The following is a 15793-nucleotide window of genomic DNA, read 5'->3' on the forward strand; positions in this document are numbered from 1 at the left end:
AAAAACAAAAAATTTTTAAAAAGACTCCCTCCTTCTTGAACCACTACCTTCTCTAGGCTCCTGGGATGTTACACTCTCTAGATTTTCAATTCCTGTCCCACTCATTATGCCTTGTCGGTCTCCTTTGGTTGGCCTTTTCTACTTTTCAGTCTCTAGTTGGTGAAGGGCCCCAGGGCTCAATCCTAGGCCCTCTCCTGTACTATTCTATATACTCTATATATTCTATATTCTGTCTCTTCCCAAGTGATTTGTCAGTCCCGTCTTTATATACTATCTATAATGCTAATTAGCACCAAAATTATCTCTACCCTTGACCTTTCTGTAGAATTCCAGACTCATTTATTTGACTACCTACTTGTTATCTCTACTATCTAAGTCGTTTAGCACATGATACGGCCAGAACAGATTCTCAAGTCCCAATCTGCCTCCTCCCGAACCTCTGACTCCTTTAGTCTTCCCTGTTTGGTAAAAGATCAAAGACCTAAAATTTATCCTGAATCATTCTTTCCCTCCCCCTGTCCTATTTGTCAGGTCTGCTTACAAAACCTATCTTGTATTTATCCATTTCTTTGCATCTTCACAGCTATCACATTAATCTCCACCACTGTTAACCTCTCGCATGGACTTCTACAGTCAGCATCCTAACTGATCTCGCTGCTTCCATATTTGCCTTCATAATCCATTCTCCACCGAGTATCCAGGGAGAGCTTTCTCAGAAGTAAATTAGATGTTCTTACCATGACCCAAAAGGCCCTGCATGGTCTGACCCCATCTGTTTTCTGACTCCCTCTTGTGCCATTATTTCCTCTGTTCATCCTGCCAGAGTCTCTCTGGCCCTTTTTGTTTCTTAAACAAGTCAAGCTCATTATTTTCTTAGGGCCTTTACACCTGCTGTCTGTCTCCTCTGCTGGAACACTCTGCCCTAGATCCTCACATGCCTGATTCCTTCTTGTCGTGCCAATCTCAGGTCACATGTCACCTTCTCAAGAGCTTTTCTTGACTGCCTCTCTGTCATGTTCTGTCACGTTGCTCTGTTTTTTCTTCATAGCACTTACCACTATCTGAGGTTAATTTGTGCCCTTACATTCCTGGTTCATACTGTGGAGCCTACCACATAATCTATTCTTAATACAGAATGTTTGTTGGATGAATGAATGAACAAATGAGTGAATGGTATGATGGAAGGCTGTATGGTATGATGGAAAGAGCAAGGATTTTAGAATTAGACATTGTGGATTTGAATTCCAGCCTTGCCTCATTACTTATGTGGCCTTAGCCAAGTTACTCAAGTTTCAATAGCCTCATCCATTAAATAGAAATAATAATATTTACTTCATAGGCAAGGCTTCAAAGCCCATTGTTTTAACTGCCAGTATATACTAGATCTATGCACCCTAGTAAATTTGATGGATGATGATGGTTGTCCACATTGCCATACTGCCTTTCATAGTAAGTGTCCAATAAATAAATGCCAGTTCCTCTTAAGCAAATTTAACTCCATCATTAGGGGACACCCATTTGTAAACTACTTCTTTTCTCCATTCTTGGTCTTAACAATTTGTCTGCCTTTTAGCAACATTATTAGTCATGATTATGGCCAAGGGAATAAGGATTAGATACACACATACATGCACAGATCAGAAGAAGTTTATCAAGGAGGGGAGACCAGTTCTACATAACTTGATGTGCTGCTATCCTGCCTTAGATGTGCTTTTGCCTTTACAATGAACCTCACCATTACCTTTTCCCTATGTAGGGCCATAGGACCCACCCTTCATCTTTTGGCAGAGTCTTTGTATGTCAGAGCTCCTTAAATGTCATATGGACTCTTCCCAAGCTGGCTTCAGCATCTCTCTCTAACCTTATCTGTTTCTCCTTCTGGACTTAAGCCACACAGAACTAAACTACCCATGGGTCTTCGTGTAACCATGCTTTTTTACAACTCTGTGCCTTTCTATGTACTGTCTCCTCTGTTTGAAGTACCCTTGCTCACCCTCCACCTTTGCCCTTTTCCTAATGCAAGATCTATTCACTCTTCAAAGATTTGTTAAAATGTCACTTTGAAATCTTGCCTGATAAGTCTCACCTGCCTGTCTCCCTTGCACCCTCTCCCTTCCCTTGCAGAGTTAGTCACACCTTCCTCCAGGTTCTTGTAACCCCTGTGTATGTATACATTTTAGTACCACACTCATGAATCTCTTTTAAAACTTTATTTTCACATAATTGCAGCCTTACAGAAAAATTACAACAGGAGTACAAAGAATTCTCTAAATATTAACATTTATCACATTTACATTAGTAGTCTCTCTCAATAAATAATATGTATTTTTTTCTGAACCATTTGACACATGACTTGTATACATAATATCCCTTTACTATTAAAGACCTTAGTGTATATTTTCCAACACAGGCATGCTCTTCTGTAAGTATAGTACTATTACTAAAATCAGAAAATTAGGGGCACCTGGCTGGCTCAGTTGGTAGAACGTGGGACTCTCGATCTCCAGGTTGTGAGTTCCAGCCCTGCATTGGATGTAGGGATTACTTAAAGATAAAATCTTTTTAAAAATCAGAAAATTAATATTGATATATTATTTAGAGCTAATCTGTAGATGTTCTAATGTTATTAAAACCAGAAAATTAGTATCAATACAATACCAGTAGCTAATCTATAAACCTTACTCAAATTTTGCCACTTGTCCCATTAATGTCCTTTTGGGATAAGAAAATTCAGGTTCATGAGTTGTACTTAATTGTCATGTCTTTTTAGTCTCCATTTATCTGGAACAGTTTTTCCATCATTCTTCCTTATCTCTCATAACCTTAATATTTCTTTATAAATATGTGTTCAGTTATCTTATGGACTGGGTCTCAAATGGGTTTGTCTGATGTTACCTCATGATTGGATTCAGGTCATACATTTTTTACATGAATGTTCTAGAAGTGACTTTCTTCTCAAAGCCTCACATTTGGAGACACATGATATCTCTTTGTCCCATTACTGCAGTAACTTTGATTACTCGGTCCAGGCGGTATTTACCAATTTCTTCACTTCATTCTTTTGTAATTAATCATCTTGTGGAGAAATATTTTGAGACTATAAATATCCTGCGTCTCACCAAATTTCCACCCAGTAGTTTTAGCATCTATTGATGAGTCTCGCCTGAATCAGTTGTTACCCAAATGGCTTCTTTCCAGTTCCCTCACTTCTTCCACATTTATTTGTTGGGGTTCTACTATAAGCAACAGCTTTCCCTTCCCTATGTTTTTTTATTTATGCATTAGTTACATCAGTAGGGTCCCACACTTTTTTGATTCAATAATAATTTCTTATTATCATTATTTGTTTTGATGCTCAAACTGTCCCAGACTTGACTAGTGGAAGCCCCTTGAAGTTGGCTCCTGTGTCCTCTTGACATGTCCCCATCACCCTTTGAGCATCCCCATTACTTTCTGACCAATATGTTCCAGTTCGTCTTATACCTTCCCTACCCCAGGCCACACCCACTGAATTGTGATTAATTGTGTAAAGATTACACAATTACCTTCTCAACATTGTGCTTTTCTAGGACAACAGTCGTGTTGGGTTTTCACCTTAGATAACTGGCAAACTTTGATACTTAGCATTTACTGAAATTTCAACTGATGTGGTCAAATTAACATAAGAATTGCCCCTTCCTGGGCTACTGAAGGAAGAGAGATTGCTGCCTTCCTCCTAGGCGACATGACAGAATGTGTGCCCTGAAGACAACGAAGACTAGAATGTGGCCTGGCTCTGCCACCTTCACTTCTCTGAGGTTTGTTTTCCTTATTTGTCAAAGGAGGATGATATGTCGCCTTCACAGGATTGTTATGGAGGCCACATGAATGTGCAAGAATTTTGTCAAAGTATTGTTGATTAAGAGTGTAATTCTGTCAAACTTAGCGTCCAAATGTGTTGGAGAATATTCTGATATTTCATTTCTCTCTGAAGTAGGACAGTCATTAAATTAATTATTTACATTTGGAAAAATAAGAGACTATATTTAAATGACAAACTCAAGGTCACACCATAAGGGACAGAACTAGAATTAGATCCCCAGTCCCCTGACATCACTCCAATTTTTTCCCCCCAACTAGGATAATTAAGTTAGAATGTGGCAGAATAGGGCTTCCTGGTGGGAAGAACTTCCAAATCCTGGAATCCCTCAGGATAGCTTAAGAAATCCATTATTAAGAAGCTTTTAAATTAGTATGAAGCTTAATCTCAGTGCTAGCTTCTCACAGATGACCTGCATGCTCTGATTTTTCTGAACTATTAAATGTAAATGGTTAGTTTCTTCTGCCCAGTTCTTTCAGGCCAGAGAGGGCAACCTCTTTGGCAGTTGGCAACATAGACATTTATGTCTAGCGTTAAAGGAAAAGAGAAGAAAGAGGAAAAACTATTTTCTGACTGTTAGAAGGCCATGTAAAGACCTGTTCAGTTCATCTCTTACATCTGTTTTCTTTTTTTATTCTACAAACACATGCTGGGTCCCTGCTAAGAACTTGGCACCTTGTCATGTGATGGCAGGAACTCCAAAGTATATCCCTTACCTCCCTGCCCAGCTCAGATTCCTGGTCTTACTAGAGATACAGGGGGCAATCTTAGGGTTTAGAGTAATCAGTGTAAATATTTGTCATGTTCAGTTACTCAGGTTTGGGTGTGGAATAGGTAGAGAATTAGACTAGGTTTTTTTCTAGGCAAGCGTGTTGGGAAAAGAAGGGTAAGGAAGTGATTATAATTATAGGTCAGTGGTTGTCAAACCCTTCGGTATCAGGAAACTTTGGTATCCTTAAAGACAAAGAGCTTTTATTTATGAGGGTTATCCATATCATCACTGTATTAGAAATTAAAACTTAGAATTTTTAAAAACACAAGAATATACAAGTACACATTCCATTAGCTATCAGAATGATGATATCACATATATAGCCTCTGGAAAAATCCACTGTGAGTGAATGAGAGTGAAAAGGGGAGATAATGTTTTAGTATCATGAAAATAATTTTCATCTTACAGACCCCCAAAAGGATTTCAAGGTCCCAAAGGGATTCCCAGACCATACTTTGAACACTATGTTTTTTAAGTGCATTTTACTAATAATGAACATTGGATCATTTCAGGTTTTCAGTTACTACAAATAACACTGCTATAAGCATACATTTACATGTATCTGAAGCGTACATGTTCAAGAATTTCTCTGGAGTTTATACCTAAGGTTGGAATTGCTGAATCATAGAGAATGTACATCTTCAGACTTTTAGATAATGCTTGCAATGCCTCCCAGGGAGTCTTCTGAAAATGCTGCTGTGAACATTCTAGTACATGTCTTTTGGTGGTCATGCCCTTCATTCCTCTTGGGTATATGCCAAGGTGTGGAATTGCTGGGTGAGAGTATAAAGCTAAGTGATTTTTCAAAGTGATTTACATTCCTATCAGTTTGACTCACCACAGTTTTATTAAAGAAGTGTTCCCCTCCTCCACCACCACCACAGAATTACAGGGGCACCTTTATTATAAATAAGATGACTGTGTATATGTAGGTCTATCTCTGGGCTCTGTTTTACTCCCTTGATCCATTTGACTATCCTTAACACCAATATCACATGTCTTAAGTACTCTAACTTTATAATGAGTCTTGATACCTAATGATGTAAATACTCCTCCAGCTTTGCTGTTATTTATCAAGAACGACTTGGCTATTCTAGATCCTTTGCATTTCCTAATAAAATTTAGAATTAACTTGTCAATTTGGACACATGCATATTAAAGAAAAACTGCTGGGATTTTGATTGGAATTGCATTGACTCTTTAAGTCAGTTTGATGAGAATTGAGAGTACAACTTGAGTCTTCTGATCCATGAATGCGATATATCTCTTCATGGCCATGTGGTATCTAGATCTTCTTTAATTTCTCTTAGAATGTCTTACAGTTTTTAGTGTGGATGTATTGCATGTCTTTCACTGAATATTAGATTTGGGGTTTTTAAATTTCATTTTCTAATGGTTGTTATATAGAGAAATAGAATAAATTTTTGTATATTGAATTACATCTAGTGACCTTCCCAAATTCATTTTTTTATTTTAATAGATTTCGTAGATGGGAGGGGATACAGTTTATGTAAAAAATCATGTCATATGCAAATAATGCTTCTTTTTTACAACCTCTATTTATAGCTTTTCTTTCTTTTTCTTTCCTTGTTACATTGGCCTTCAATACAATGTTGAATAGAAGTGGTGATGGTGAATATTTTTATTTTGTTCCATAATTCAGTAAGAAAGTGTTTAAGTATGCTGGCCTCTATTGATTTTTTTATAAATGATCTTTTCTATAAGGAAATTTCAAATGTGCTGATATTTTTTATGATGAATGAGTATTAAACCTTGTCAAATGCTTTTTTTTCTGCATCTGTTGAGACGATATATGGGTTTTCTTCTTTATTTTGTTTATGTGGTAAGTTCAGCTGATTTTGTTTCTATTGTTAAACAATCCTTGTATTTCTGGGATAGATTCCACTTAGTCATGATATGTTATCCTTTTTATATAATATTGCCAGATTCAGTTTGCTGATATTTTGTTAAAGATTGTGCATCTATGCTCATGAGGGATATTAGTCTATAGTTTTGCTTTCTTGTAATATCTTTGTCGTGTTTTGGCATAAGGATTATGTTGGCCTCATAAAATGAGTTGGGGAGTGTTCCCTCTTCCATTTATCTGAACGGGTTTTGTACAATCTATTATTATTTTTATTTCTTCTTTAAGTGTTCGCTAGAATTCACCCATGAAGGCATCTGGGGCTGGAATTTTCTTTGCAGAAGAGTTTTTCATTGCAATTGCAGTTTCTTTATTATGTATACAGCTCTTCATATTCTGTTTGGTCTTCTGTCCATTTTAATAAGCCATTTTTTCAAGGAAGTTGCCCATTCCATCTAAATTTTCAAATGTAGTTGCATAAAGTTATATATGATGTCCTGTTATTATCTTTTTAATGCCTGAATTATCTATAATGAAATCCACTCTTCCATTCTTGATATTTGTCTTTTCTTTTTATATTTCTTAATCAGGCTTGTTAAAGGGTTATCTTTTCAGAGAACCAATCTTTGACTTCATTTTCTCTGTAGTATATCCGCTTTCTTTTTTCCATTGGCTTATCCACTCATCTCTATAATTTCCTTACTTCTACTTTTTTTGAATTTAGTTTGCTCTTTTCCTAGCTTTTTGAAATAGAAGCTTAGATCATTGATATTTAACCTTTCTCCTCCTCTAATACAAACATTTAAAGCTATACATTTTCCTCTGAGCACTGCTTTAACTAAACCTCACATATTTGAATCTGTCATATTTTCATGAATTTTAAGTTCCAAGAATTTTCTTATTTCTATTTTTATTTCTCTGGTATTTGAGTTATTTACAAGTATATGTTACTCAATTTCTCAGAATTTGTGGTTTTTCTAATTAATTTTCTGTACTGATTCCTATTTAAATTCCACCTTGGTTGGGTAAATGGGAGTGGGAGGTGCAGGCTTCCAGTTATGGAATGAATAAGTCATGAGAATAAAAGCTACTGCATAGGGAATATAGTCAATGATAGTATAATCGTGTTGTATGGTGACAGATGTTAGCTACACTTTTTGGGAGTATAGCATAACATATAGAGATGTTGAATCACTGTGTTGTAAATCTGAAACCAATGTAACACTGTGTTCCATCTATACTCAAATAAAAATTAAAATTAAAAAAAAGGAAAAAGCTCAAGATATCAAAGCAAAATAATATTAAGATTCTTCCTTTTGACACTTTGCATTTCTAAGACAGACACATAGTTTATGCTTAACTATATTAACATAAAGCTATTAAGCAGTGATTAGAATAAGCAAATGATTGCAAATGTATAAATTGAATCAGCTGGCACAAAAGAATCTGCAAATTCTTAAGTTCCTGCCTGCAGGTCTTTGTTTTTAGAGCTATAAATATTTCTGTGTTACTGATAGTGGAGCTGAACACAGTAACCTGTTTATCTTCCTGCTGCATTAGAATTTATTAATATAGAGTGGTTTATAAAAGTTTTCCTAGGGCGCCTGGGTGGCTCAGTCATTAAGCATCTGCCTTCGGCTCAGGTCATGATCCCAGGGTCCTGGGATCGAGTCCCACATCGGGCTCCCTGCTCGGCGGGAAGCCTGCTTCTCCCTCTCCCACTCCCCCTGCTTGTGTTCCTGCTCTCGCTATCTCTCTCTCTGTCAAATAAATAAATAAAATCTTTAAAAAAAAAAAAAGTTTTCCTAAAACACCAAGGCAACAGTGTTTTCTAAAAATAAATGTTGTTGAAGATTGTGGCTGAGAATGAATGAATGAATGAATTAATTAATTAATTCCACTGTGGTTAGAGAGAATGTTCTGTATGATTTCAGTTCTTTGAACTTTATTCAAAATTGCTTTTTCACCCAGCATATTGCATAAGCATTTGAAAAGAAAATGCATTCTATACATATTGGGTGTAGTGTCCTATAGATGTCAGTTAAGTTGGTTGGTTAATTGGTTATTTATGTTATTCGTCAGTTAATTGAGTTATTCAAATCTTTCCTACCCTTCCTGATTTTTTTCAACTTCTTAACCTATCAGTTCCTGAGAGAGATGTTAAAATCTCCAACTCGTAATTTGGATTCATCTGTTTGTCCTTTTTGTTCTCTAAACTTTTACTTTACATGTTTTGTGTTATTAGGTATATATAAATTTAACTGACTATTTAATCTTGATGAAATAGTCCTTTTTAGTCTAGTCATACTTCTTGCCTTAAAGATTGACTTGTCTGATATTAATATAGCCACATGAGCTTTATTTTGGTTAATGTTTTCAGGGTATATGTTTTTCCATCTGTTTGTTTTTATCTTTTTATCTGTGTCATATTTCAAGTGTCCTTATATTTCAGGACCCACCTATAAACAGATACAATTGAAACCTGGGGGCGGGAGGGGTGTGTGCAGTATGTTAATTTTTTCCTATTAATTGTTTTACTTAATCCACTTGTATTTAATATGATTAATTTGGATTTAGGTTTACCATTTTGCTTTTTGTTTTCTCTTTGTCTGCGTTCTTCCTCATTTCTTTATTCTTCCTTTCTTGCCTTTTGGATTAATCAGGTATATTTTATTACTCCATTCCTCTCTCCTTAGCTTTTAGTGATACATTCTTATATAATTCTTTAATTGGTTATCCTGTGCAAATATGTATGCTGGACTTATCAAAGTATCCTTTAAATAAGTGCTTTGTAACCACTCCCCAAATAATGCAAAATTCTTAACAAAGTTTGGCTCCATTTATCCCCTTCTTCCATCCGTTGTGCTGTTGCTCTCATATAATTTACTAATACATACATTATAAACTCTACAAACCATTTTATAAGTTTTTGTTCTAAGTAGTTCTTATTCTAAATTCTTTTGTATCGAGAACATATTTGCCCTTTCTTATGCTCTTCATTTCTTTCTACAGTTCCATCTTCCTATCTGGGATTACTTTCCTTCAGCCTGAAGAACTTCCTTTTTATTTCCTGTAGTTTAGGTCTGCTGGTGACAAATTCTCTCAGCTTTGTTTGTCTGAAAATACTATTTCACCTTGATTTTTGAAGGATATTTTCGCTGGGTATAGAACTCTAGGTTGGCAGTTGGTATATCTTAGCCCTTTAAATATATCATTCTGCTGCTTCCAATTTCTACAGTTTCTGTTAAAACATCGGCCATCAGTCTTATTGATGCTCCTATAAGAGTAATGTTTCTTTTCTGACTCCTCTTAAAAATTTATGTTTTTCATTTCATTTATATTTTATCTTTTATTTTCAGCAGTTTAACAGTTATGTGCTTTGGTTTAGTATGGGGGACTTTTTTGGAGGGAGGATTTTTACTGCTTGTAGATTGCTGAGCTATTCTTTCATTAGTTTCTAAATACTATGTTTGCCTAATTCTCTCTGTCTTCTTCCCCTGGGATTATAGTTACTCATATTTTGGATCCATTGACCATGCCCACATGTCTCTAATGCTCTCATCTGGTTTTTTTTCCCATATTTTTGCTTCACTTTGGATGTTTTCTATTGATTTTTCTTCAAGTTCATTAATCCTTTCTTCTGCCGGATCTTGTCTTCCCTTAAATCCATCCAAAGAGTTCTTAATTTCTCATGTTACATTTTTAATTCCAGGATGTTCATTTAATTTTTTATATAGATTCCAGTTTTCTGTGGGTGTTATCTTCTCTTACATTTTGCTTATCTTTTTCTCTTTCTTTAACATATTAATTATGATTATTATAAAGTCTCTGTTCCATTATCTGGATCATATATGAATCTCCTTCTGTTGTCTGTATTTTCTCTTGATTACCAGTCACTTTTTTCTGCCTCTTTTTACATCTCATATTTTTTGTGATATACTGGATGTTTTATATAAAAGAACTGTTGAGGCTCCAGCTAGTATCTTACATTAGAAAGAATTCTTCTTTTCCTCTGTTACACTAATAGGATAAGGGCCTGATCCTCTCAATCTAATCATGGATTGAGCTAGTCCAGGTCTGGATTATACCTGTAGTTTATTCCTATTTCTTAGATATGGGCCCTCCTGGGCTCTTGATTGAGAACCTAATAGGTCTTTCTATCTTCTCAGCCCCGAAAAATTGCAAGAGACTGTCCTCCCTTTAGAGGTTAGGGTTTTAGTTCTTTAACCTCCCACTCCTTACAATTTCAAAATATGGCATTTATCTTGAAGAGGAGATATGTGTTTGAGGTAGACCTCCTCCTTCTAGTGGGACCTTATTTATCCCCTAAAGCCACAAGATTATAGGAGATTTCATTCTTCCTTTTTTTTTTTTTTTTTTTTTTTAAGATTTTATTTATTTATTTGAGAGAGAGAATGAGAAATAGCACGAGAGGGAAGAGGATCAGAGGGAGAAGCAGACCCCCCGCTGAGCAGGGAGCCCGATGCGGGACTCGATCCTGGGACTCCAGGATCATGACCTGAGCCGAAGGCAGTCGCTTAACCAACTGAGCCACCCAGGTGCCCGTTTTCATTCTTCCTTGTAGAAGCTCTCAGCCTAGCTTCACATGTCCAGTGTGCAGGCTCAGAACTCAGCAAATGTCCCATGGGGAAAATTGGCCACATGCATGGAACTCAAGTTCCAATCTGTCACAGCAGCCTATTGGATTTCTCTTTCCTCCAGTAGAGGTCCTCTGCACGGGCCACACCTGATCCTCAGCTCATGCCCCAAATTGGCAAATGTCCTCAGGAAAGAAAACAGTGTCAACTACCTCAGAAGCCCTCCCCACTCATGTCTGGAATTCCAGTTCATCTAGCCCTTGTGATTTCTACAACACTGCAGTGTCTCTTCAAAGAATGTATCTGACTTTTCCTAATTGTTGCATTAGCAACACCACATTGCCATAATCTATTACATCCTACCTAGACACATTAACAACATTACCCTCTCCCTGCCCACTGTGATTAGTTTATGAACTAGTCTCCCTAGTTCTACTCATGCAGCTTCTCTTCATGCTTAGAATAAGTTCAGATTCATTTTCACCATCTGCAAAGTCCTACACAATCTTATTTCTACTCCCTTTCTAACCTGATCCCCCGCCACTCCTCTTTGCTCACTCAATTCTAGCTATACTGACCTCCTTACCATTTCTCAAACACCCTGACACGTTCCCATCTCAGAATCTTTGTGCTTGTTATGCACCCTCTACTTGGGAGGTGCTTTTCTCGGATTTTCATAAGGCTTTGCCTTTATTTCATTTGGGAGCTCTGTGTAAATGTCACCTCCTCAAAGAGAACTTTCCTCACCCCTCTCTCTCCTTACCCTTCTTTAGTTTCCATCATAGCACTTCCCTGGCATTATACTGTATATTTATTTGTCTGTTTTCTGTCTCCCCAACTAGGAGGTAAGCTCCATGAGAGTGGAAATTGTTTTGTTAACCTCTAGTAAGTGCTCAGTAACTATTTGTGGAATGAATTAGATGTGCTTACCTTGAAGCATTCTCAATTTAAGGAGAAGGTGAATGGTTGGAGTAAAATTGAAAGTACCCTAACATAGATGTCTCCAGAATGCTTTGGGGGTGGAGTGGTACTAACTTAGTTGGGGAATGGTCAGACAAGGCCTCAATAAGGAGGTGGCCCTGGAGCTGAGTATTGGAATCTGAGTATTGATGTTTACTTGACTAGGAAGAATACGGAACTCAACATACATGAATGAATTGGTGTTCAGAAAACAAGTGGGCTAGAACATAGCGGGGATGTGTGTCAGGAAATGACATCAGACATAACTGGAGAACAAGGCAGGGATAAAGTCACAAAAGTCCTTGGATATCAGGATAAAGAATTTGGACTTTACATTAAAGGTAATATGGAGCAGAGATTTTTTAAGTAAGGAGAGATGCTGTCAGATGTATGTATTTCCATGTGTTTCCCTACTCCTCATTGCAATAATCGCACTAAAGCTTTAAGTAGATTGGTGTAGAAAATGCCTAACTTGGTTGTCAGGGCCCAGTTTCAAAACATAGGTCCTTATCCCAGTTTACTGTGTAACCCGGGGAAGGCATCATTTCCTCTGCTGAGCCTTGGATCTTCATTCTTAGCAGGAAGGGATTGTAGGCTTCTAAAGTCATTCCATCTCTGAGCCTATGATTCTGTTTATATGCTTTAACTAAATGCCTTGGGGAGAAAATTTTAATATTTTCTCTGCATCTGCCAGAAATAATTAAAACTTCCAATTCTAACCAATCTAAATTCAGTTCTCCTCTGAGATTTTCTAACATTTAGGTCAGATGCCAGGAAACCAGCTTCTTGGGATAAAACTACCCAAGCAGAAGTAGCGAGTCCTTTTTTTCCCCCTCTGGGATGGGAATGCAGGTGGGAGGAGGGGGTGATAGAATGAGTCTTTTTCTTGCAGTTGTGATTCCAAAGAATCCCTATCCTGCATCTGATGTGAACACTGAGAAGCCCAGCATCCACAGCAGCACCAAAACTGTCTTGGACCATCAACCAGGGCAGAGGGGGCGTAAACCAGGAAAGAAGCGGGGCCGGACACCCAAGCCCCTAATTCCCCACCCCATCTCTACCCCATCCAAGTCAGCTGAACCTTTGAAATTCCCAAAGAAGAGGGGTCCCAAACCTGGCAGTAAGGTAGGTAAAAATGTGGGTTTCCTAGGAAGGGATAAAGGGTTATAAAGGGGTAACTCACTCATATCCATCCATCTTGGAAAGGGGCATGTGTGGCCCTATTTTCCACTTTGTGTATGCTTTTAACAGGAATCTCCTAGATTGTCATCCCTGCTTAGCTACTTAACTGGGAGTTGGTAATATTAGAAATAGGATGGTGTGGATAAAAAAACAAATTTTGACTTTGAAAGCTACTCACATTTGAGGGAATTCTGGTCTAATGTCTTCCCTAGATGGAAGACCCTGCTCCTAATTGTTAACCTACCCAGAGCAGATGCCCAGGCACATGATCAGAAAGAGAAAATTGACTCTATAAATGTATTTCTTTTTCTATCCCTGTCCCTTCTTTTAAAAAGAAAGAAAATTATTGAATACCTAGTAAGAATCAGGCTCTGTATCAGACACCATTACATACATATCACATGATGATCACAAAACCCTGGGAGATGAGTAGATTTAATGTTATCTAATAGTTAAGTAATTTAAGACTTAGAGATGTGAAATGACTTCCCTAAGGTCACATAGCTAATAAATGGCAAAGGCTCCAGAGATGGGGCTCCAGATGTTCTAGTTCCAAGGTCACTGCTGCCCTACCATGGGTACCATGGGTACTCTCCCACATTTCCTGAAGGAGATAGGGTATCGTGGGCCCTGTCCCATATTTCCTGCAGGACACTGCTGAGTCAAGTGTCACTGAGCACTGTTAACTGCAGATGCCACCTTTTAGTCATGACCAATTCTTCATGCATATCTTCCCTAGGGAAACCATTGATAAGAAAGTTCCTCAGCTGCTTCTCTACGGCTTCCTTTAGCATCACCTTCTCCACTCAAATTTTTGTCAACGGTTTTCTTTGCAGCTCCTTCCTGAACTAGACTAGCTGAGTTTCGATGTGGAAATGATACGTAGTTCTTCCTGAGCACCCCATTCTAATCTCATGAGTTCTTCCCTAAGTTTGGTTGTTTGGTTAGTTGGTTGGTTGGTTGATTGGTTTTGTTCTCTTTATTAACTTCAGCTGACTTCAGTTGTTCTAGAATATAAGCTCCTCAAGGTCAAGAACCTAATCTTGTTCTTCTCTTTCTCCTGTAGTGCCTTATATCTCAGTCTCTTCAGAGATGTTCAATATATGCAAGATGGATGGATGATTTTAGTTATGATGTTCTACTTGAGATTATCTCCTGTTTATTGGCTTTGAATTCTTGATGTCACATCCTGATCTTTCTGTGTAACACATATGCTCCTGATCTATCTACTACTAACTCCTAACCCAGGTCCTGATTCTTTTTTATCTCCACTGCTCTCTTCTTATTCTTCTGCTGTGGAGAGAGACTGAAGGCTCTAAAGATTCCAAGGCCAGAGAAGCCATGCTTTCGATGATGTGAAGACATTTTGAGGACATCTGATTAAAGAGGGAAAAAACTTGTAAGCTTTCAAAGACAGAACCAGAACCAAAAAGTAGAAACTCAGGCATTGTCTCAACATAAAAGGAACAGTTAAATCTATCCCAAAACAGATGTAGTGATGTGCCAAAAGAAAGATAAAAAGGAAGGAAAGGAGGGAGGGAAGAAGGAAGGATGGAAGGAAGGAATAGTGATCTGCCATCACTAGAGGCATTTTGTCAGGGACTGGATGAATCATATGGGATGGATGTTTTCAGGAAGAAGGAAGTAGGAAAGGGATGGTTGGATTAAGTGGCCTTTAAGATCCTTCAAAACCTAAACACTATGATTCTATGATTGCCTCTGTTCTGCTTCCTCAGGCAGTCCTAAACATAGTAATAACCAAAGTCCCCATTCTTTCCAACCCTCTTGAAAACAATAATTCTCATCTTATCCTGTATTTTATGGGCTGGCATTTGACTCGCTAATTCCCCCTCCTGTCCTTTTGCCTACTTCTATAAATGTGTATATGCCTTCCACTTAACCCATGACCCTTCTGTTCCTTTCTGAAGTAAAGTGGTCTCATGACGAGAGCAGAGGCTTCAAAGCCAGACAAATAGGTTTATATCTTCTCTCCATTTGTTACCACTTGTGTGACTGTGGGAAACTTTGAATAAGGCTCTGAGCCCTAGTTTTCTCACCAATAAAATAGAGATGAGGTAAAATATGAAGAGATATTATACATGTAAATGCACCTATCTCAAACAGAAATGGCTTCCATCTCTCTGCTTTCTTCCACAATATTTGGGCACCAAACACCAGGCTTGTTCCTTCAGGGACCCCATGAAATCCTAGCACCAACTCCATGAAGTTGAACTGCTATTTCCTTTCTTCCCTGACTCCTTGCTTATTTAGACTTTGACTTTTAGCAGTATCAAAAAAAAATGAGGAGGGGCGCCTGGGTGGCTCAGTCGGTTAAGCGACTGCCTTCGGCTCAGGTCATGATCCCAGAGTCCCGGGATCGAGTCCCGCATCGGGCTCCCTGCTCAGCGGGGAGTCTGCTTCTCCCTCTGACCCTCCCCCACTCATGTACTCTCTCTCTCTCTCTCTCATTCTCGCTCTCTCAAAATAAATAAATAAATCTTTAAAAAAAAAATGAGGAAATGTCCATGCCCCATGTATGCTTTGAACGTTTCGTGTTT

General features: G+C 37.8%; 1 protein-coding gene across 8 annotated transcripts in view; it reads left to right on the forward strand.

The window, feature by feature from the left end:
* Positions 1-15793, forward strand: part of SCMH1 (Scm polycomb group protein homolog 1) — a 176458-nt gene that overhangs the window by 119916 nt on the left and 40749 nt on the right. For all 8 annotated transcript variants that reach the window (XM_035018865.1, XM_035018866.1, XM_035018863.1 and 5 more), the window contains one exon: positions 12946-13178. In XM_035018865.1, the coding sequence (XP_034874756.1) occupies positions 12946-13178 (233 nt within the window). The remainder of the gene's footprint in view (positions 1-12945; positions 13179-15793) is intronic.

This window comes from Mirounga leonina, unplaced genomic scaffold (genome assembly GCF_011800145.1).
Source record: "Mirounga leonina isolate KUSES-001 unplaced genomic scaffold, KU_Mleo_1.0 Mir_173, whole genome shotgun sequence".
Taxonomy (NCBI): Eukaryota; Metazoa; Chordata; class Mammalia; order Carnivora; family Phocidae; genus Mirounga; species Mirounga leonina.